The sequence below is a fragment of the Propithecus coquereli genome, unplaced genomic scaffold (assembly GCF_000956105.1).
Source record: "Propithecus coquereli isolate 6110/MARCELLA unplaced genomic scaffold, Pcoq_1.0 Scaffold337, whole genome shotgun sequence".
In the NCBI taxonomy this organism is placed as follows: domain Eukaryota; kingdom Metazoa; phylum Chordata; class Mammalia; order Primates; family Indriidae; genus Propithecus; species Propithecus coquereli.
The window spans coordinates 1,513,130-1,535,110 of record NW_012149030.1 but is presented as its reverse complement, the minus strand read 5'-3'; the positions used below and the strand labels follow the sequence as shown (position 1 = coordinate 1,535,110).

Below are 21,981 nucleotides of genomic sequence, written 5' to 3'. Positions count from 1 at the left end.
AATGTCCCTGTCTCCAGGGTATACTCCAGGCACCCTGTTGGGAACTGCTGTCCCTGCCCCCCTACTCTGCTGCTGCTCAGCACTCGCCACTGCACAAACAGACCCTTTGACGATCGGGTTGGCTGCTCTCTGCTGCTGCCTGCTCTGCCTTGGTGCATAGACCTGTGGGCACAGAGGACAGCGGGGGCACCAGGAACAGCTTTTAGGGGTGGTTGCCCTGGCTCCCCAAAGGGGGCACATTATCTGCTTGTCCCTTCCCATCACACCCCCCTCACCCGCAGCAGAAAGAACCAGCCGAGGTCTCCTGCTGTACTAATGTATTCCATCTTTCAAAAAGAAAGACATGATTTTAATATTACTTAACAATATGTTAAAAAAGTAGCCAGGCAGGCCTCCGTGTTAATACAGTCGTACACTCTATAACGGACTTGATGGTGTGAGCACTGGGTGGGTTTCTTGTTTTTTAACTTTCTTGTCTGCATGGGATCTTACACAAGCTGGCTACAAGTCAGGGGGATCAAACACAGACAGCGCAACGTGTACACTCTGAACAGCAGATTGTGGAGGAGAACGAAGGAAGCCTGCCCCGCCCAGCCCGCCTCGGGTGGACGCAGGGGCACTCGAGAGTTGAGTGATGGCCAACACCCGGTGGGGACAGATGACAGGACAGGGCGCGATGCAGAGGCGACGGAGCCATGTGGATGATGCAAACTCTTATCTGGCCACAGCCCAGGCCTCCGAGGCCGCAGTGGTGAGAGGACTTGGCGCGAACTACTGTTCCAATCCGACAGCACAGAGCTACAATCGAAGGGGTCTCACGCACAGACTACACGCACACGAGCTAACAGCGTGGGCCGAGCAGCAAGTTCTTGGTCTGGGGTCTCAGGCGGTGGTGCCCGCCCCCACCATCCCTGGGCGAGCTCTGGCTCTGGGGGGCCAGCAATTGGCTCGGCTCTCGGGGTGGCGCAGCCTAGCCCGCCTCCCGCACGTCCCTCTCCAGGCAGGCCTCATTCAGTGGGCAGCAAAGGTGGCTTTTTTCAAGCTAAAATTGGACCAGTTGATGGACAGTCTTTGTCGGGTCTGTCTAGCAGAATCCAAGCAGAACCTGTGAAGACAAAAAGCCAAACAGTCACCAAAGGACACAGCCCACACCCATGCTGGGGCTTGGCAAAGCCTTCCATCCTCCTGCTGTTGCTAGAAACTCACGGGGGTGGTCAGTGAGGGCAATGAGGGTCAATGGTCCCCTCCAGGCCCCACCACAGGCTGCACCAGAAGAAGGGAAAGCGGCCTTGGGAGGAAGGAAGGGAGGGTGGGATGCAGTCCCAAGAAAGAAACGAAACTTTTAATCTGAGGAATGCGAGCCCTTTAAATGACCTGGCCCAGACAGGCACAGACATGTGACAGCCCCACGTCGTCCTCCCACTTTGAGCTAAGGCATCACTTTGAAGCTGCCTGCTCTGTGGATTCCAGACTACACAGTGACCTAAGGCTGCCACATGCTGGACACTAACTCACACCCTGTAGCTAAACAACACAGGGCCATCACCAGCCAATGTGACTTACATAAGCTAATGGGAATTCCTGACAAACAGCCTTTGTTTGTAGTCACCCCTCTTCTGATCTTTTTTCTTTAGAAACCTGAACCTCTCCATTGTTCTCCAAGGCATTGTTCTTCAGTATGTCCCGGGCTCCAGTCCTCAATCTTGGCACAAATAAACTCTCTATATTGACTGTGCCTCAGTTTCTTTCTTTACATCAACAGTCCCATGCTTCTCAGGTGCTTTGTATCATTGTTTCTTACCCTGTGCTTCAGGGAACGGGCTTGGCCGAAGTTCCAAGAAGAAAAGCAACAGGTGTGTGTTGGGGGGTTGCACTGGACCAGGAATACAGGCCTCCACCCTCCCCAAGGGAAGTTTCTGATGGAGAGAATCAGAAGTGCACCCTGCCTGGCTGGGCACTGCCAACAGCTACCATCCTGAACGTCTTAATGTGGCCACGACAGAGACAAGGAGGAAGGGCTAGGGGTTCGCTGCTTCGCTAGGTGCCTCATCCAGGCAGTAAACGATCCCAGTCTACTGCAAAGCAGATGAGAGCTGGGTGGGTTTGCAGGTAAACTCCGCAGACACACAGACAGGGTCCGCAGGTGGGGGAGGCTGGGACTGGCAGGTGGCCTCAGGCCAGGGGCCACGACACAAGGGTCAGATAGAGCTCCAGGGCAGTCCCTTCAACAGATCATCTTGGGGAAGCAATTCTGCCACTAAGCTGGGCTGCTGCACCTGGGTGAGGCAAGCAGTAGGGACTTGCACATGTGCCCTGGGAGGCAGAGGGAGGACAGGGAAGCCCAGACTGAGCTGGTGGCTTGAGCTGACCATGAAAACAGCAGATGTGCTCAGGCCTGGGCAAAATGCTGCCCTCTGTCTTAGGAAGGAGGGCTGGCTGCAGCCCTTACAGCCAAGCGGGACCCTGGGAAGAGTCCCAGCAAGCCATATGTGGCCTGGCAGCTCCCTCTCTGAGCCTGGGACTGTGGAAGCCACAGCTGGGAAGACAGAATCACAAGGGGGAAGCAAATTAGATCTAAGCCTGGCCTGCCCTGAGAGCTGCTGGAAGGCCTGCCACCAAGCATGAGGCTGTGTGGGCTGGAAGCACGGGTTAAGTCCGGGGTCAGCAAACATTTGCTGTGATGGGCCAGACAGTAACTAGGAGGCTTTGCAGGCCCTGAGGTCGCCCTTGCACCTGTTCAACTCACAAGGGCAGCCCCAGAAGACACATCAGCACAGCTGTGTTCCAATAAAACTTTATGCACAGTGAAATATGAAGTTTATATAATTTTCATGTGTCACAAAATATTCTTTTCCCCCAGCTTCTTAAATGTAAAAATTCTTTCAGGTCATCAGTTATACACAAGCGGGTGGAGGATGGGTCTGAGCTGCAGCTTGTAGCATATGGTCTGTGTTAAAGATAAGATTTCAGTCCATGTGTCATCACTGAGATTCAGCCTGATTTATTCCTGAATTTGTAAGCAAGTGCGACTGAAAATAAGAATCGATTATGTTGAAATGGTGACAGTTCCTCACCTCAGGGGCACATCACCCGAACATGAAGGCCCACAGTGCTCTCAGGTCAGCTGCCAGCCTCTCTAGGCTGCCTGGGCTCTGGATCACAAACTCAATGCACACTGAAGAGCTTTTGAAAAAGACCACACTTTTGCCCCCTGCTTCCCAGGCAACAATGCCTGATTTTTGTACTAAACGCAAGAAACATTTTCTTTCAAAAACCTTTACTTTAGCCAGGTGCGGTGGCTCACGCCTGTAATCCCAGCACTTTGGGAGGCCAAGGCAGGAGGATCACTTGAGGCCAGAAGTTTGAGCCTCAGAAATACAGCAAAACCCTGTCTCTACAGGAAAAAAAAAAAAAAAAAAAAGCCAGGCATGGTGGCATGCACCAGTAGTCCCAGCTACTCGGGAGGCAGAGGCAGGAGGGTTGTTTGAGCCCAGGAGTTCAAGGCTGCAGTGAGCTGTGATTGTGCCACCGCACCCTAGCCTAAGCTAAAGAAGGAGACCTTGTCTCTAAAAAACAACTCCTGCCAAAAAAAAACCCTTTACTTTGTATAATTTCTGAAGCTTTCACCATTCCAGCTCTAATTTGGGTAGCAGAAATTTGAATGAAACCTGAAAATGGTTATTATCCATCCATTAGGTAAAATTGTGTTTGCTTAAATTGTGGTTCTGTCATTCAACCACAAACATCTGTGAACACCCAACTGTGTGCTGACTGCCCAGCCTCCGTGAGGTGGAGAGAGCCAGTGTTAGGGCTGAGGCCCCACCAGGAAAGGCTGCACCATCTCCCAGGATCCATATTCTCTTTCCCTGGCCACAGGTGGTCAAACCGTGAGTCTGTGATGTTACCCTCTACATTTTCTGGAAACTTCCACCTCTGCCTCTGCCATCTCTTCCTAATTCTCACAATCACATCCTGACTGTCCCCACTGCTTTCTCTATACAGCAGCTAGCATGCTCAAAAACATCAACCACATCCCTGCTCAATGCTATTCAATGAAGAATCTAATCCAAGCCACAGCCAGGCTTCCAACAGGTTCTGGTGGCCTGGGCATAAAACCCTGCTGCTCCCCAAGACCCCAGGTCCAGTGTGACCTGGCCTTGCCCCTGCCCATTCCCTGTCATCTTCACCTGTGCTCCAGATACACCAGCCTCCCCATCAGGCCTGTGTTGTCAACTGTGGACTATGTCATACACACACAAGGTATGCAGAGCACATAACATATGGGTACCTAGAATGCAAAAGCCTGAGTAAGCACCCTCCAGGTCAAGAAATCCAACACTGTCAACTGCAGGCAACTTGTCCTCTCCCAGGAGGCAGCCAATGTCCTAGTGTTTTTAATAGTTAGTCCTCTATAGTTCTTTATAATTTCATGACTTCTATATGCATCCTAAACGGCAGTTTGGTTGTGCTGATTTTTGAACTTGTATAAATGGAGTCATGCTGTATGCATTTTCTCTTATTGCTTCTTTCACTCAACATTATGTCTGTGATTCTTCCATGAGGCAATAGTGTGTTCATTTTTGTTGCCGTATGAATACAGTGTAGTGGACAGACAGATGCTGCTGGGCACATGGTCCCTGCCCTGCCTGCTGGGGTGAGTGTACAGGAGTCCCTCTAGGTATGAACACAGGCGTGGAGCTGTTGGGTCACGTGGGATGTACAACTTCAATTTTACTAAATTGTGTCAAACTTTTTTCTACAGTGGTTTTGACCAGTTTATACCCCCAGGAGCAGTGTGTAAGACTCTCGTCACTCTATGCTTTCCCCTAGTAGGCGAGAGAGACAGCTCACTGGCTGGCTGCAAACTGAAGAAACAAAACCTCCCCTGGTCTTGCTGTGTGGCTCCTTGGTCAGGTTGAACATCTCTTTGTCGTTTACCGGTCAAATGTTTTCTGTAGGATCCTGTTGGTTTGCCCATTTTTCAACTAGCTTGTCTTTTTCTCAGTGTTCTATAGCGCTCTTCATACTTAATGCTAATCCTCTGTGATGTGCAGCAAATACTTTCTTCTCATTTTCTATAAAGCAAATTCTTTTAGAAGAACTATTTATTTTTAACTTAAAATAGATTTAGGGGATACAAATGGTTTCTTGTTACATGGATGAATTTTATAGTGAAGAAGTCTATACCCATCACCCAAACAGTGTATACTGTACCCAACAGGTAATTTCTCAGCTTGCACCCCCCACCCTCTCCCATGTCCATTAATTCACCCTGTATGACCACGCATACCCACTGGTAGCTCCCACATAAAAGTGAGAACATGTATTTGGTTTTTTGTTCCTGGCCTCCAGTTCTATTCAAGTTGCTGCAAAAGACATTATTTCATTATTTTTGATGACTGAATAGTAATCCATGGGGTGTGTGTGTGTGTGTGTGGATACACACAAATACACCACATTTTCTTTTTCTGAGACAGAGTCTCATTCTTTGGCCTAGGCTGGAGTACAGTCGTGTCATCACAGCTCACTGCAACCTCAAACTCCCAGACTTAAGTGATTCTCCTGCCTCAGCCTTCAGAGTAGCTGGGATTGATTGTAGATATGCACCACCAAGCCAAGCTAATTTTTAAAACTTTTGTAGAGACGAGGTCTTTCCATGTTGCTCAGGCTGGTCTTGAACTCCTAGCCTCAAGTGATCCTCCCACCTTGGTCTCCCAAAGTGCTAGGATTACAGGCATGAGCCCCCGTGCCTGGCCATATATGCCACATTTCCTTTATACAGTCATCAGTTGGTGGGCACTTAGGTTAGTTCTGTACCTTTGCAATTGTGAATTGTGCTGAGATAAACACATGGGTACAGGTTTTTTTGTTTGTTTGTTTGTTTTTTTAAATAAAATGACTTCTTTTCCCTGGGTAGATGCCCAGCAGCAGGATTACTGGATCGTACAAGTAGATCTACTTTTAGTTCTTTAAGAAATCTAAATACTGTTGTCCACGGACATTGTACTAATTTACGTTCCCACCAATAGCATATAAGCATTCCCTTTTCACTGCATCTATTGTTTTTTGACTTTTAAATAATAGCCATCTTGACAGGGGTAAGGTGGTATCTCACTGTGGTTTTAATTTGCATTTTCCTGATGCTTAGTGAAACTTTACGGCATTCATTTACGAATGTTAGGACTCTTTTGGAAGATCTTGAAAGGTTTTCTAGGTACAAGATGATATCATCAGCAAACAGGGATAGTTTGACTTCCTCTTTTCCATCTACATGGATGCCCTTTATTTCATTCTCTTGCTTGGTTGCTCTGGCTAGGACTTCCAGTACTATGTTAAAGTGGAAGTGGTGACAGTGGGCATCCTTGTCTTGTTCCAGTTCTTAGGAGGAATGCTTTCAGCTTTCCTCCATTCAGTATAATGTTGGCTTATATATACGGCTTTTGTTAGCTTGAGGTATGTTCCTTCTGTGTTTAGTTTGTTGAGAGTTTTTACCATAAAGCGATGTTGGATTTTGTCAAATGCTGTTTCTGCATCTATTGACACGATCACGTGGTTTTTGTTTTTAACTGTTTATGTGGTGAATCACTTTTACTGATATATGTTGAACCATCCTTGCACCCCTAGGATGAAACCCATTTGATCGTGATGAATTATCTTTCTAATGTACTTTTGGATTTGGTTTACTAGTATTTTGTTGAATATCTTTACATCTATGTTCATCAAGGATGCTGGTCTGTAGTTTCATTGTGTCTTTTCCTGGTTTTGGAATCAGGGTGATACTGGCTTCACAGAATGAGCCAGGGAGGATTCCCTCCTTTTCGATGGGCACATGGTCCTTGCCCTGCCTGCTGGGGTGAGTGTACAGCACTCAGTTCTTCTTTGTAGGTCTGGTAGAATTCAGCTGTGAATTTGTCTGGTCCTGGACTTTTATTTGTTGGAAGGTTTCTTATTACTGATTCAATTTGGCTATTTGTTATTGGTCTGTGTGGGGTTGCTATTAATACCTCTTCCTGATTCAAGTTTGGGAGATAGTGTTTCCAAAAATTTATCCATTTCCTCTAGATTTTCTAGTTTGTGTGCACAGAGGTGTTTGTAGTAGTCTCAGATGATCTTTGGTATTTCTGTGGTATCAGTTGTAATATCTCCTTTTCCATTTTTGATTGAGTTTATTTGAATCCTCTCTCTTCTTTTCTTGGTTAATCTAACTAGTGGACTATTGATTTTATCTTTTCAACAACATTTTGTTTCATTGATCTTTTGTGAGGTTTTTGTTTCAATTTTATTTAGTTCTGCTCTGATCTTTTATTATTTATCTTCTGTTTGCTTTGAGCTTAGTTTGTTCTTGTTTTTTTGATGTAGGCATTTAGTGCTATGAACTTCCTCTTAGCACTGCTTTTGCTGTATCTCAGATTTTGATATCTTGTGTCATTACTATCATTCAATTAAAAAAACTTTGATTTCCATCTTGATTTTGTCATTTACCCAAAGATCATTCAACAGCAGGTTGTTTAATTTCCATGTATTTGTGTAGATCTGAGAGTTCCCCTTGGAATTGATTTCTAGTTTTATTCCACTGTGGTCTGACAAGATACATGGTATGATTTCAATTTTTAAAAATTTGCTGAGACTTGTTTTGTGGCCTAACATATGGTCTATCTTAGAGAATGTTCCATGTGCTGAAGAGAAGAATGTATATTCTGCAGTTCTTGAGTAGAATGTTCTGAAAATGTTTGTTAGGTCCATTTGTTCTAGCATCTCGTGTAAGTTCAGTGTTTGTTGATTTTCTGTCTCAATGATCTGTCTAGTTCTGTCAGTGGAATGTTGAAGTCCCATACTATTACAATATGGCTATTTATTTCTTTTCTTAGGTCTGGTAGCATGTCTTAGGAATCTGGGAGCTCCAGTGTTAGGTGCATATATATTTAGGATTGTTATACCTTCTGGTTGAATTGATCCCTTTTCATCATATAATGACCATCTGCTCCCTTTTGGTTTCAATTTGCATGGAATTTTTTTTTCCACCCCTTTAACTCCAGTCTAGGAGAATCTTTGAGTTAAATGGGTTTCTTGGAGACAGCATGTACTTGGGTTGTATATTTTTAAAATCCCTTCTGCCAATCTAAACCTTTTAAGTGGGGCTTTTAGGCCATTAACATTCATTGTTTATGTTGAAAAGTGAGGTATCATTCCAGTCATCATGTTGATTGTTATCAGTTGCTTTGTAACCTTCCTTGTATTACTGTTATAAGAGCTGTGAGTTTTTGTTTTTGGGTGTTTTTACACTGGTAAGTACTGACCATTCTATTTAATTTTTAGAGCACTTTTGAGCATTTCGTGTAGGGCAAGTATAGTGTTAACAAATTCCCTTAGTGTGTGTTTGGGAAAAGACTTCATTTCTTCTTTAGTTATGAGACTTAGTTTTGCAGGATACAAAATTCTTGGCTGACAGTCATTCTGTTTAAAGAAGACGAAAAATGGGACCCTAATCCCTTCTGGTTTGTAAGGTTTCTGTTGAGAAGTCTGCTGTTAGTCCCATGGGTTTTCCCTTGTAAGCTACTTAGTATTTTTGCCTCACAGCTTGTAGGAGTCTTCCTTCATGATGACTTTGGCCAGTCTGATGACTATGTACCTTGGTGATGTCCTTTTTGCAGTGCATCTCCCAGGTGTTTGCTGAGCTTTTTTGGTCTGGATATTTAAATCTCTAGCAAAACCAGGGAAGTTTTCCTCAATTATTCTCTCAAATAGTTATCCAGGCCTTTGGTTTTTTCTTCTCCCTCCAGGATACCTTTGACTCTTATATTTGGGTGCTTTACATAATCCCAAATTTCTCAGAGACTTTGTTCATTTCTCTTGCTTCTTTATTCTTTTTGACTGAGTTAATTTGAAAGAGTTGTCTTCCAGCTTTGAAATTCTTTCTTCTATTTGGTCTAGTCTATTCTTAAAACTTTCCACTGTATTTCCCCAAATGAAATTTTGATTTCCAGAAGTTCTATTTAGCTTTTCAAAAAATGTATTTCTTGAGTAAATTTTTCATTCAATTCCTTAACTATTTTTCTGGTTTCTGAGTTGGTTTTCCATTTTCTCTTAGATGTCATGGAGGTTCCTTAAAATCCATATTTGAAATTCATTATCTGTCATTTCAGTATTTTCATTTTCACTGGATCCATTACTAAGAGATCCTTCAAGGGGGTCCTTTCACCATAATTTTTCATACATCTAGAGTCCTTGTGCTGACTCCTTCCCATCTGGAGCAGCTATCACTTCTTGATTTTGAATTTTCTTTTGTTTAGATGGGACCCTCCCAACACCGCTTTCTCTTAACGGCGTGCCTGTTGCATATGTTGGACCTTTGGCTTTGCTTGTGGGCTACTTTAAGGTATTGGGATGCCCAGTTTAATCTCCAAGTCAGTAAGTGGTGCTTTTGGCTAAGAGTCAGCCAAGTCCTGTATGACTGAATCAGTAAATGCTGTAATAGGCTGTACAAGTTGATCACTATGCCTGTAGGTGATGCTTATAGGAGAGAGCTCACTGAGCTGAGGTTTTGGGGGCCTGTGTCTGGCTCCAGTCAAGCAGGAGAAGCACTCAGATGTTCCAGGTGGTGGGCGGGGCCTTGGTGCTCCCAGGTTACCCCCTGTGCTCCACCACAGCCAAGGTGGATGGGGTAGTGAGACTGGGCTGGGTGAGCCCTTTCAGGCTCCACAAAGGTGGGCACAAAAGCTGTCTCAGCAGGGGTCGGCTCCCAGTGAGCTGGGGAAAGACACCAGGAAGGGGCTAAGGCAGCCCCATCAAACCAGAAAGTCTATTTGTGGGGGAGGAGAAGTTTGGAATTCACAGTCTAGCTGGGGGAGTGAGTTTCACTCTTCTGCCTCTTTCTTTGCCCTGCAGACCTCCTTCTTCTGATTGGCTGCAAGCAGCAGCAGAAACCAGTGAGCTCTCATAGTGCTGCCACAGGTTACTTTATTCCTGGCCAGGAACAAAGTGTGGATTTCCTGTGTGGGGAGGGATTTTCCATTCATGTGATGTTGCTCAGACACACACTGCATTCTCCTTCCAGTTCTGCCTGCGTGGGCTCCCTCCCCTCTCCAAATCAGTTCACAAGTCTTTCCTCTATGCCTCTGAACATGACTTGAGTCCTGGGGGTTCAGGATCAGGTCTCTGGGCCTGTCCTCTGATCCCCTGAGTTCAAGGCCCAACCATGACAAGTAGAGATGTGCTGGTCATGAATTGCCTGTGGAGTGTTTGAACAGGGTTTATGTCCCTCCACTTCGGGACATGCTCCCCTCTGCTGCAGCAGCCAGATGGGCAGTGCTGATGAGTGCCAAGAGGTGGGGAGCTTGCGATCTGAGTACCCCTTGGTCTGCTGCAGGTTTCTAAGGGGAAAGATGTGAGCCCCACTCTCCATGGAAGCCTGAGTGTGGTAGGCACACCCACAGAGTGAAAGCAGCCACTCTTGAGAGCCCTGGCTTAATTGTCCCTTGGGGTACCTGTGCCAACACTGCCAGAGCTGCATCAGTGAGTGAAAGCAGCCCTACCTTGAAAGTCCAACATCTGGGATTACACAGTTCCCCTAGGACCCACTGGGTCCCTGTGGCTACAGGAGTCTGGGCAGGTGTTGGGAATGTTTGTGTGAGGTCAGTGACAACTGAAGCACTGAAGCTCCTTGGGCAGGACAAAAGCACTTAGTGGAAAAGCAATATAGTGCCTGCTGCCTCAGCTCAGGTCTTTGGTGAGGGGGAGTAACTGAGGGGGCTGGAAGCCTGGTGCTCTGTTCCCAGGAAGCTCCTAGTTCACCAACAGCAGCAGGGGTTGGACTCATGAGGGTGGAGAGGCTCTCCGACCCTTTCCACAGAGTTCCAAATTCTTCAGGGGTCAATCTCGGCCAAAATCTTATTCCTTCCTATTCTGCTCTGCAACTTCTTCCTGTGGGATATCTCTGGTGGGTTCTGGCACTTATCTCTCAGAATTACACATGGGCTATGTTTTTTCACCTGAAACTTTTTCTTCTTTCTGAGACAATCTGGTAATTGATATCACTAATCAGCCATCTTGCCTTCCTCCCAAATTCTTAATTTTAAAGTAATATATCAGGCTGGAGACGGTGGCTCACACCTATAATCCTAGCACTTTGGGAGGCTGAGGTGGGAGGATCACTTGAGGCCAGAAGTTTGAGACCAGCTTTGGCAACATAGCAAGACCCTATCTCTACAAAAAAATATAAACCTTAGCTGGGCATGGTGGTGTGCATCTGTAGTCCCAACTACTCGGATGAGGCAGGCTGACTGCTTAAGCTCGGGAGTTGGAGGTTACAGTGAGCTATGATGATACCACTGCACTCCAGCCTGGGCAACAATTCAAGACTCTGGCTTAAAAAAATTTTTTTTAGTATTTCAATCTTTTATTTTATGGTTTTAAGAAATCTTTCCCTACTAGGAAGTCAGAAAGATATTCACCTTTATTTTTTATCCAAATTAAAGGGTCTCCTTTTGACACTTAAAAGAATTAACCCACCAGGAGTTGACCTTTGAGTATGGTGTGAGGTGGAGATCCAATTTCAGTTTTCCCCATTTAGACAACTAAATCTACAGCTCTATTTATGAACGCTCATTTCCAGTCACCTGCCAATCCATCTTTCATCATATACCAAAGCCCAGTATGTTCACGGGTCTGTTTCTGGGTTCTGTATTCTGTACCGATATTACAATGTTTTAATAACCATGACTTTCTAAGTCTTTACAATGGGACGGAAAAGTAGCCCTCCTTGTTGTTCTCGTTCTTCTAGGAGAATCTTAGCAACCTTTTTGTCCTTTTGGTAAAATGTAAGACACATATAAGAATGGTGAAGGAAATAAATGTGTGATATAAAGAATAATGATAATGCAAATATCACCTATCACCAGAGTCAAGCCAGAACACAGATGGCACCTCCCTTGCCCCCAGTGCCTTCTGTAGTTGAAGCACTCCCTCCTCTCCTCAGAAGTAATCACACTTTGAGTTTTTTTTTGAGACAGAGTCTTGCTCTGTTGCCCTGGGTAGAGTGCAGTGGCATCATCATAGCTCACTGCAACCTCAAACTCCTGGGTTCAAGTGATTCTCCTGCCTCAGACTCCTGAGTAGCTGGGACTAGAGGCGTGTGCCATCATGCCCAGCTAATTTTTCTAGTTTTTGTAGAGATGGGGTCCTGCTCTTGCTCCGGCTGGTCTTGAACTCCTGGCCTTCCAGAGTGCTAGGATTAAAAGTGTGAGCTACCGCACCCGGCCACCTTTGGGCTTTTGATGATGATGATGTCCTTGCTTTTCTTTACAGTCTTAACACCTATGTATGTATCCATGAACAGTACACTTAATTTCTTAAAATCTACTGAATTATGATTTATATAGACAAACTGCAGTTAGTGTGGAGCTCATAAAAGCTGACAAATGTATATACATCCTGGTAATCATTACCTCAATCAACATACACAACTATTCCGCAAAATTCCCACATTTCCTCATGCCCTTTGCTGTGGCAAACAATGCCATTTTAGATGTCATTACAGATGGAATTTGTATTCTCTGGAATCTCATGTAAATGGCATTTCACAGTATGCATTTTGTGTCTAGCTTCTGTCACTAAGTATGCTGTTTCTGAGATTTATCCATGGGGCCGTACCAGTAGTAGGCTCTTCTTTATTGCTAAGTAGTATTCCACTGAATAGATGCACCACAATTTGTTTACCCATTCATCATTTATTGATGGACATTTGGGTTGTTCCCAGATTTTGGCTATTACAACTTTTTTTTGTTGTTTTTAGAGACAAGATCTCACTTTGTCACCTAAACTAGATAGAATGCAGTGGCACAATCATAACTCACTGCAGCCCCAAACTCCTGTGCTCAAGCGATCCTCCTACCTTAGTCTCCTGAGTACCTGGGACTACAGGCACATGCCACCACACCTAGCTGATTTTCAATTTTCTTTTTTTTTTTTTTCCCAGAGGTTGTCCAGGCTGGTCACAAATTCTTGGCCTCAAGTAATCCTCCTGCCTTGCTTCCTAAAGTGCTGGGAGCCACCATGCCTCTCCTCTTCTTGAATTTATTAATGCAGCAAACACTGTATTTTCTAATATTAAATAATCCTTGCATTCCTGGGATAAACCAGTTTAGTCATGGTATACTGCTTTTTAAAATACACTGTTGGATTTGGTATGAGACTATTTTATTTATTTTTTAAGATAGGGTCTAATATTATATTTCACATTTAATATTAATAAATGAGACAAGCCTGTAATTTTTTTTTTTTTTCTGGAATTTTGTTTTTAGACAGGGCCTCACTCTGTTGCTTGGGCTACAGTGCAGTGGCAATGTCATAGCTCACTACAATCTCAAATTCTTGGACTTAAAGTGATCTTCTTGCCTCAGCTTCCGCAATAGCTGGGACTACAGGTGCATGCCACCATCCCCTGCTAATTTTTACAATTTTTGTAGGGATTGGGTTTCACTATGTTGCTCAGGCTGGTCTTTAACTCCTGGCCTCAAGTGATCCTCCTGCCTTGGCCTCCCAAAATGCTGGGATTACACATGTGAGCCACCCTGCCTGGCTTTTTTTTTCTGAGACAGGGTCTCACTTTCTTGCCCAGGCTGGAGTGCAATGGCAAAGTTGCAGTCATTGAAACCTCTAAATCTTGGACTCAAGTGATCCTTCTTCCTCAACCTCCCAAGTAGCTAAGAAAACAGATGAGAAACACACATCTGACTTTATTTTTCATACAGACAAGGTCTCGCTATGTTGCCTATGCTTGTCTTGAACTCCTGGCCTCAAGTGATCCTCCTGCCTCAGCCTCCCAAAGTGCTGGGATTACAGGCGTGAGCCACCACGTGCCCAGCACTGGACTTGTTTTTGGCAGATTCTGGCATCAAAACTTTACTTGTGTCATAAAACGCAGTGGGACATATTCACTTTCGCATGTGCTCTCTCGTTTACATTCTCTGGTATTGTCTGTACAAGACTGGATAACCTATTCTTTGAAAGTTTGGTAGAATTCTCTGTAAAACAGTCAGAATACAGTTTTCTCACTGGGAAGACTTACAGCTACTACTGCTTAAATTTCTTTAACAGTTACTGGACCATTCATGTTTTCAGTTTTTCCTTGGGTTGATTTTTATTTTTTTATACACACACACATGCGTATATATATTGTACATATGTATATATTTTGTATGTGTGTGTATATACATATACATACACATATATGTATGTATGTATGTATCGGCCTAGACAGACAATTTTCTTTGAACAGTTTGTAAATGTTAGTCCACTATCTCTTGGTGTCTGGTTTTAAATGCTAAAAGAGTGTATTTTTGTTTGTTTATCCTATTGGCAAGTGTTGTAGTCTTTTACTTTGTAGATTCATATGTCTCAGTTTCATAAAATCCTCAGGTACCATCTCTTTAAATATTGCCTTTTTCTGTAGTCTTTCCATTTTCTCTTACAGGCAGTACCAATCAAATGAATGTTAGACCTACCCAGTCTTTCCTGTCTCTTAATCTCTCTTTCATGTTTTCTATTTTCCTAACATCTCAGTACATTCTGGGTACATTTTTGAGATATATTTTCCAGTTAACTAATTTCTTCTTCAAGAATAGCTAATCTGTTCATCATCTACTAAAGTCTTGATTTTAACAATTATATTTTTCATTTCTAGATATTCCATTGTTTTCCACAAATCCTGTCTTTTAAAATTTTTTGATTTTAACAAATGGGAGTCCTACATGCCCTACTTAGAAAAATTTCCCTCCAAAGTACTGTCTATATCTAATATGCACCTTACTCTATCCTTTGTGGAATCCAGCTTCAGAGTAAACCCTCCCCTCCCTGCCACTTGAGCTCCAGACATGGCTTTGATTCCTTGCCGTTCTGACATCTGTTCGCAGGTATTCTTGGCCCGAAACTCGGGCATTCCCACTGTAGTTGTAGGAAACCTAGGCTCTTGGCCTCCCCAAACCCTAATCCCATCCAATCTCAGCTCAGCTCAGTTCCTCCTGCAGACCTCTCTTGCTTGTTGTAAGACCACGAACACCTTAATGAATAGAAGGGTATGAATCAGAGCATGAGTCTGAGGGAAAAGGGTCCCCTGATTGTCCATGACATCAGAAGTAGAATCCTGTGCACTGCCTTTGTATCCAACAACCGTGTCCAGATCTTAACAGTTCAGGTAATTTATCTGTAGGTTCTTCTGGATTTTGTACAAACACACTCATATTGTGTAAGAATAATGACAATTTCATTTCTTCCTTCTAAAACTTATCTGTTTTGTTTCCTTTTATGCCTTTACAGAGGCTGTGATAATAGGCATCCTTAATCTCAACAGATAACTTTTAAGGTCTCACCACTAAATATGACATTTACTGGAGGTTTATGTTGGTTTTCATTTTTAAGACAGGGTCTTGCTCTGTTGCCCCAGATACAGTGCAGTGGTGTCATCATAGCTCACTACAACCTCAAACTTCTGGGGCTCCTGCCTCAGCCTCCTGAGTAGCTGGGACTACAGTCTCATGCCACTATGCCCAGCTATTTGTAAAGACAGGGTCTCATTACATTGCTCAGGCTGGTCTCAAACTCCTGGTGGCTTCAAGTGCTCCTCCTAAGTCCCCGAAGTTGGCATGAGTCACTGCACCTGGCCTTACTGGAGGTTTTTTAAGAATACCTTTAACCTTTTATTATGTTAAGGATGTACTCTTCTAGTCTATGCTTGTTAAGAGTTTTTATTATGAACAAAAGTTTAACTTTAGCAAATATTTTATTTCACCTACATATATACGTAAAATATACAAATTATATTAAAATAGACATAATTTCCAGAAACATTTAGAATTTTACAGTATTTCAGATATAAGTTAGTGAGTTTTTGCATTGCGCATTGCTTCTTTTGTGTGCATTACTTGAAACAAAGAGGTTAAAGTATTTCCAAAGAAAAAACGAGGAGCTTTATTTATTTACTTTTATAGAGACAGGGTCTTGCTCTGTCGCCCAAGCTGGGCTGCAGTAGAATGATCATAGCTCACTGTAAGCTTGAACTCCTGGCCTGAGCCATCCTCCTGCTTCAGCTTCTCCAACAGCTGAGGTCTACAGGCATGTGCCATTGTGCTCAGCTGATTTTAAATTTTTTTGTAGAGATGGGGACTCACTATGTTGTCCAGGCTGGAATCAAACTCCTGTCCTCAAGTAATCCTCCCATCTCAGCCTCTCAAGGTGCTGAGATTACAGGCGTGAGCCATACTCCTGGGCTCACACAACCTTCCTGCCTATGCCTCCCGAGTAGTTGGGACTACAGGTGCGTGTCACCGCTCCCAGCTAATTTTTTTATTTTTTTGTAGAGATGGGGTCTCACTCTTGCTCAGGCTGGCCTCAAACTCCTGACTTTAAGTGATCTTCCCACCTCAGCCTCCCAGCATGCTGGGATTACAGGCATGAGCCACTGCATCTGGCATATATGAAACATTACTGAACACAATTCTTATAAAGTTTGCCCATCTGAAAACTGAGCACGTATCTAAAATACTACTTTTCTCCTTAAAAGCACGCCATATCAGTGTGTTCCAACATCAGCACACATCAGGATCACCTGGAAGGCTTGCAAGAACACAGATGATGGCCCGTCCCAGAGAGTGATTCAGCATGTTTGGGGTGGGGGGGTTCGGGCGGTGTTGCTGCTGGTCCGGAACCACTTTGAGAACCTCTGTCATCAGCTGTTCTTCGATGTGTGAGGGAGGGGAGAAGCGAGTGAGTGTCTGAGTGCCGGGGGTGTGGAAATGACATGTGTGGCAGGTCTGTCCTGCCAGAAGGCTACTGAGGTGCCAGGTTGCCTGGATTGCTAACGGAACTTCATCCAAGACAACTGCCAAGTGCCATGGGAGGGTCAAGGAAAGAGAAAAAACCAACTATGTAAGGCAACCACACAATCACCATTGTCTTAGACACGCAGTCCTCACATTTACCTTTTGAAATATTCCACTTCCCTCTCTGTCTCATCCATATCCACACTGTCTAGGTCAATATCTTTAGGCAGAAAGACATCATCTGTAAAATGAAAGAAAAGAGGCAAGTCAAATTACAACAGGCTATCTTACCAGAATATAATAAATCATTTGGCTTTATTTAATTTAAACAACTTCACGAATTGTAAAAATCTGTCTAAAACAAAATTTTACAGAAAGATCTCTTTGGTCTACTTGTGAATGTCCAGGTCCAACCTGGAAATTGTGGAACTCACACGTTTGCTAAGCACAGCAACTGCTACTTTAGGTCCCATTAGAAGAGATCCCTTTGCTAGAACCTAGACTTCCCAAGTGACTGGTCGTTAAATGACAGCTAGCCCACTGGAGAGCCCTTTAGAAGGTTTCCAGAAACCTAAGATGTATTCAAGCCCAGCAGCTGTCCTAGTAAGTCTCTGCTGGAAAGGAGGAGGGCACAGATGCCAGCAGAAGCTGCCCAGAGGGCAGGCCCATGGCAAGGAAAGTACAGTCCCTTGGATGTACCCTTGACAGGAAGAGGACCCAGACATCAACCCTACAGGAAGGTGGCTCTCCCAGGCATTCATCTAACACACATGACACTCAGGTCATTCCAAACAAAAAGCAAGGCTACATTTCACTTTCCAGTTAAATAAGCCTCTTTGAAAATTGTCAGGGTAGCAGGGCAATTACTGATTCAGGATTATTCAATTTCCTAGAATCTCAGGCAAGTCCGAGAATTTCAGTTTCTCTCTTCTGCTCTTGTAGGGACCGTCCCTGGGCAAAATTGGCTTAAGCCCAGAGTCAGCGAAACTGGGGGTGCTCTCCTTGGTGCCAGAGGTCAATAGGCCCAGGCACGGCCTCTTGATCAAACAGAACTATTCCTCATGACAGATAGCTTTATGATAGATAACCAAGCGCCTGGGGTCTTGCAAACAAGCCAAGGCGTCTCATTGTCCTGCATACGGTAATGAGATAAAGAAGTTAAGACGCAAGGACTTAAGATGCAAACGTCTGCTTCCCTTAAGCAATCGTCAGGAAGGAATGAAAATGTATTTTCCTCAGGGCGCCCAAGGTAGTCACGTGCCAGGAAGTAGCTGCCGGACAGAGAAAAGTATAAGAATAAAGCGACTGGTAGAATTGACTACTGCAGTCTTGTACGTCTTGCGTGTGTCTGTGTGTTTCTTTCTGTGTCCATCCCCCGTTCTGCAATCCAGGCTGCGACAGCTCTGCCTACCCATTTGATTGACCATTGAGCACCTTCCCTGGAACTCATCTGAGCCCTAAGTATCTGCTGGAGGGTGGGGCAGTTGATGCACAGCATCTGGCCCCATCAACGTGGACAAACATGGCAGAGACCACTGTCATTTCTGTTAAAGGAGAGTCTCCATTTTGCCCAAGACCTCAACATGGGACAACTTTTCAGAATCCTTACTAAAGAAAGCTCCCATTTTTACCCACTGGGCCCATTTCCACAGCAGCATAAAAAGGCACATTTTACTTGTGTAACACCAGTTAACATTTTGACGACTCGCACTGCACCAGGTGAAGTGCTTTCACATAATGCTATCTCAGAGAAATGTGACACAGGAGCTTCTCCCTAAGGACCTGCTTTATGACAGCTTTGGCTATCTCAGCTCACAGTAGCATCCATGAGGACACAGAGCTGCTGGAAAGCCATGACTGCTGCTGCTGCTCAGGAGGTTGAGAGGTCTAGGATCGAAGGTTAGGAAGGCTGAGTGTGCTCCCCACATTCCAGGGGAAGAGCACAAGGCCTGCAAGAGTTGACCTTTGGTAATCTCAGCTCAGGAGGAAGGTTCAAAGCAAATTCAGCCAATGACTGGACCCCATGCACAGTAGCAGACCGGGAGAGTGGAGGCAGCCCCCGGCCATAGCAGGCTCCACAAACCTGCATAAATAGGGACTTCACAGCATGGGCAGGTATCCTGAGTCTCAATTAGCAGGGAAAAAAGGCAACAGAACATTTGGCCACTGATCAAGGAAACATTGAGGCATGAGGGTGAGACGGAGAAGGAGCATTACAGATGCAAAGTCTGAGAAAGCACAATCTTAACAGCTATTCCATAAATAGTTCTAGAAGAGAAACAGCTCCAACCACAAAAGGAAAGAGCTGGCATATCTGCTGGAATTGCTGTCATAATGACATTTCTAATATTCTTTTGTCCTGAAAGAACTAATACTCAGTTTATAAAATCTTGGTGTAACAAAAAAATGAAGGCCAAGCATGGTGGTGCCCCTGTAGTCCCAGCTATTTGGGGGGTTGAGGCAGGAGGGATCCTTGAACACAGGAGTTGGAGACTACAGTGAGCTATGATTGCACCACTGCACTAGCCTGGACGACAGAGTGAGACCCTGTCTCCCAAGAAAAAAACCCATAGCTTTACCAGATTCAGTATCAGGAAGACATTTTTACACACTATATTAAATAGAGTAGAAAGTAAGTATGACACAAGAATTTTATATCCAAGCAAGCTGTCTGTTCACTGTCAACATGACAGGAGAAAGTTTACTTCACTTGATGGTAGAGAATGCCGCAGCCCTCCTAAAGTCAACACCCGAGGATGCTGGGAACACACGGCAGCAGGGCATGAGCACTGCTGTATTTAACTGTGCACCTGAAAAATGGGAAAAGAGGAGACCAGAACAGAAAAGTAGAAAGACTGGAATTAACTTGCTCCTGCTGGGGAGGCAAGAGTAGGCTGGAGGACACCCCCAAGACACCAACAGCAGATTGGGAGCAGGCATTTGTGGAGCCTCCACCAGGAGCACTCAGGGCTAAGTATAAAGGAATGTACCAGGGAAAAAACACAAATTTTCCTAAGCCAAGATTTTTTTTTTTTTTTTTAGGAATAAAAGAGCAAAGAACACATTATATAGAAAAACAAACAACAAATATAAAATACAGGACTTATAAAATAATGACAGGGTTGAGAACAACCATATAGTTATATCTATAAATGTGAGTGAGCTTAACTCACCAAAGAGATTTTTGAATTTGGCTCACAAAGCAAGACTCAGGTTTGCTGTATACAAGAGAATGACCTAAAACCAAGGTACTCTAGAAACAAAGGGATGAGGACAAAGCTGCCTCACCAGGCACATGGAAACAAAGAGAGCTTGGGCAGCCACCACTATCCTAGACAAAGAACTCAAGCCCAAAGCACAAAACACAACAAAAAAGAGGACATTTTAAAATATTGAAGCCATAATTCACTAAGAATGTATGACAGGAATGTGCACCAAATAACACAGAAACCACGTATATAAAGCAAAACTACAGGAGATGCAAGAAAACAGATAGCAATACATTAATAATAAATAACAGAGAATAGATCATGAGGAAAAATAAGCAATATAATTAATCAATGTATCATGGATATACATTGAACACTACACGAAGATAAGAGAAAACACATTTCTAGCTCAACTGCACGTGGAACAGTCACAAAAGCTGACATACTAGGTCTTAAAGAAAATATCAGTGGGTCATGAAACAGAAATATTATAGATAGCATTCTCTGATCATAATGCAACAAACCTAGAAACTAACAACAAAAAAAGGCTCTCCCACCTGGAAACTTAAAAGCTGCCTATTATATTATCGAGTACAATAGGAAAAACCACATGGAAATTATACAATTTCTTAAAAAAAAGAAAAACTAATGGAAAAATTATCAGAATCTATGGGACACATTTAAAAAAAATGATCAGAGGAAAATTCAAAGCGCTTAACAATGCTTTTATCTATAAAAATGGAAGAATGAAAACAAATGAACTAAATTTCTAAATTAAAAAGTTAGAAAAAAATGACAAAGTAAAACAAAAGAGAACATAGGGATAAAATTTTTAAAAAGCAGAAATTAATGAGGTAGAGGAAAGAATAGCAGTAAACCTAACTAATATGTTAAGAGTCTGGTTAAACACAACTAACAAAATAGATAAACCACTAACTCATTCAAGCAAAATGCGGAGAAAGCAGAAACACACAAATTAAGAAATGACAAGGGGAAAATAATCACTGAAAAGAAATTTTTAGGCCGGGCGCGGTGGTTCACGCCTGTAATCCTAAGCACTTTGGGAGGCCAAGGTGGGCAGATTGTTGAGCTCAGGAGTTCGAAACCAGCCTGAGCAAGAGCGAGACCCTGTCTCAACTAAAAAAATAGAAATAAATTAGCTGGACAACTAAAAATACATAGAAAAAATTAGCTGGGCATGGTGGCGCATGCCTGTAGTCCCAGCTACTCGGGAGGCTGAGGCATTAGGATCGCTTGAGCCCAAGAGTTTGAGGTTGCTGTGAGCTAGGCTAGCCGGGGCAACAGACTGAGACTCTGTCTCAAAAAAAAGAAAGAAAGAAATTTATAAAAATTATGAGACTACTTGCAAACATCTATGACAGCAAATTTGAAAATCTAGTTGAAAAGGGTAATTTACTATGGAAATACAGTTTACCAAAATTAACCTCATTAGAGATAGAAATATTACGCCACTATTCACAGAGGAAAGAGAGAATGCTATCACGAACCTATCTCACAAAAACACCAGGCACGGGGGTGGAGTGAGGTTGGGTGGGGGGAGGTTCACAGGCATTTCTACCAAACCGTAAAAGCCTAGAATAGTCCCAGCACAGTCTGAATTGTTCCATAACATTGAAAATGGAAGAAAACAAAAAACACTTCCTAATTCTTTTTATGAGACAAGTATAACATTGATACCCAAAGCTAATATAGACAGAACAAAAAAGAGGAAGTAACAGATTCATCCCTCATGAATACAGACAAAAAAATATTAAATAACAGCAAATGGAACCCCAAGGCAAAGAACACACTACACCATATGCCAGTGGGCTTTTCCAGGAATCCAAGGTTGGTTCAACATTTAAAAAAAAAAAAAAAATCAGGTAATATAACATGCCACATTAAAGGGTCTAAGAAGAAACATCATTATTATCTTCATAGATGCTAGAAAACCTTTG

General features: G+C 43.6%; 1 protein-coding gene across 4 annotated transcripts in view; it reads right to left on the bottom strand.

Moving 5' to 3' along the window:
• Positions 1-302: 302 nt before the first annotated feature.
• The window catches only part of FAM193A (family with sequence similarity 193, member A), a 100,221-nt gene continuing 78,542 nt past the window's right edge, over positions 303-21,981 (bottom strand). For 3 of the 4 annotated variants that reach the window (XM_012650651.1, XM_012650654.1, XM_012650653.1), the window contains exons 19-20: positions 16,974-17,055; positions 303-1,105 (exon numbers count right to left, since the gene is read on the bottom strand). In XM_012650651.1, the coding sequence (XP_012506105.1) occupies positions 1,012-1,105; positions 16,974-17,055 (176 nt within the window). In that variant the 3' untranslated portion in view covers positions 303-1,011. The remainder of the gene's footprint in view (positions 1,106-16,973; positions 17,056-21,981) is intronic. The other variant, XM_012650650.1, reaches the window with a different exon arrangement.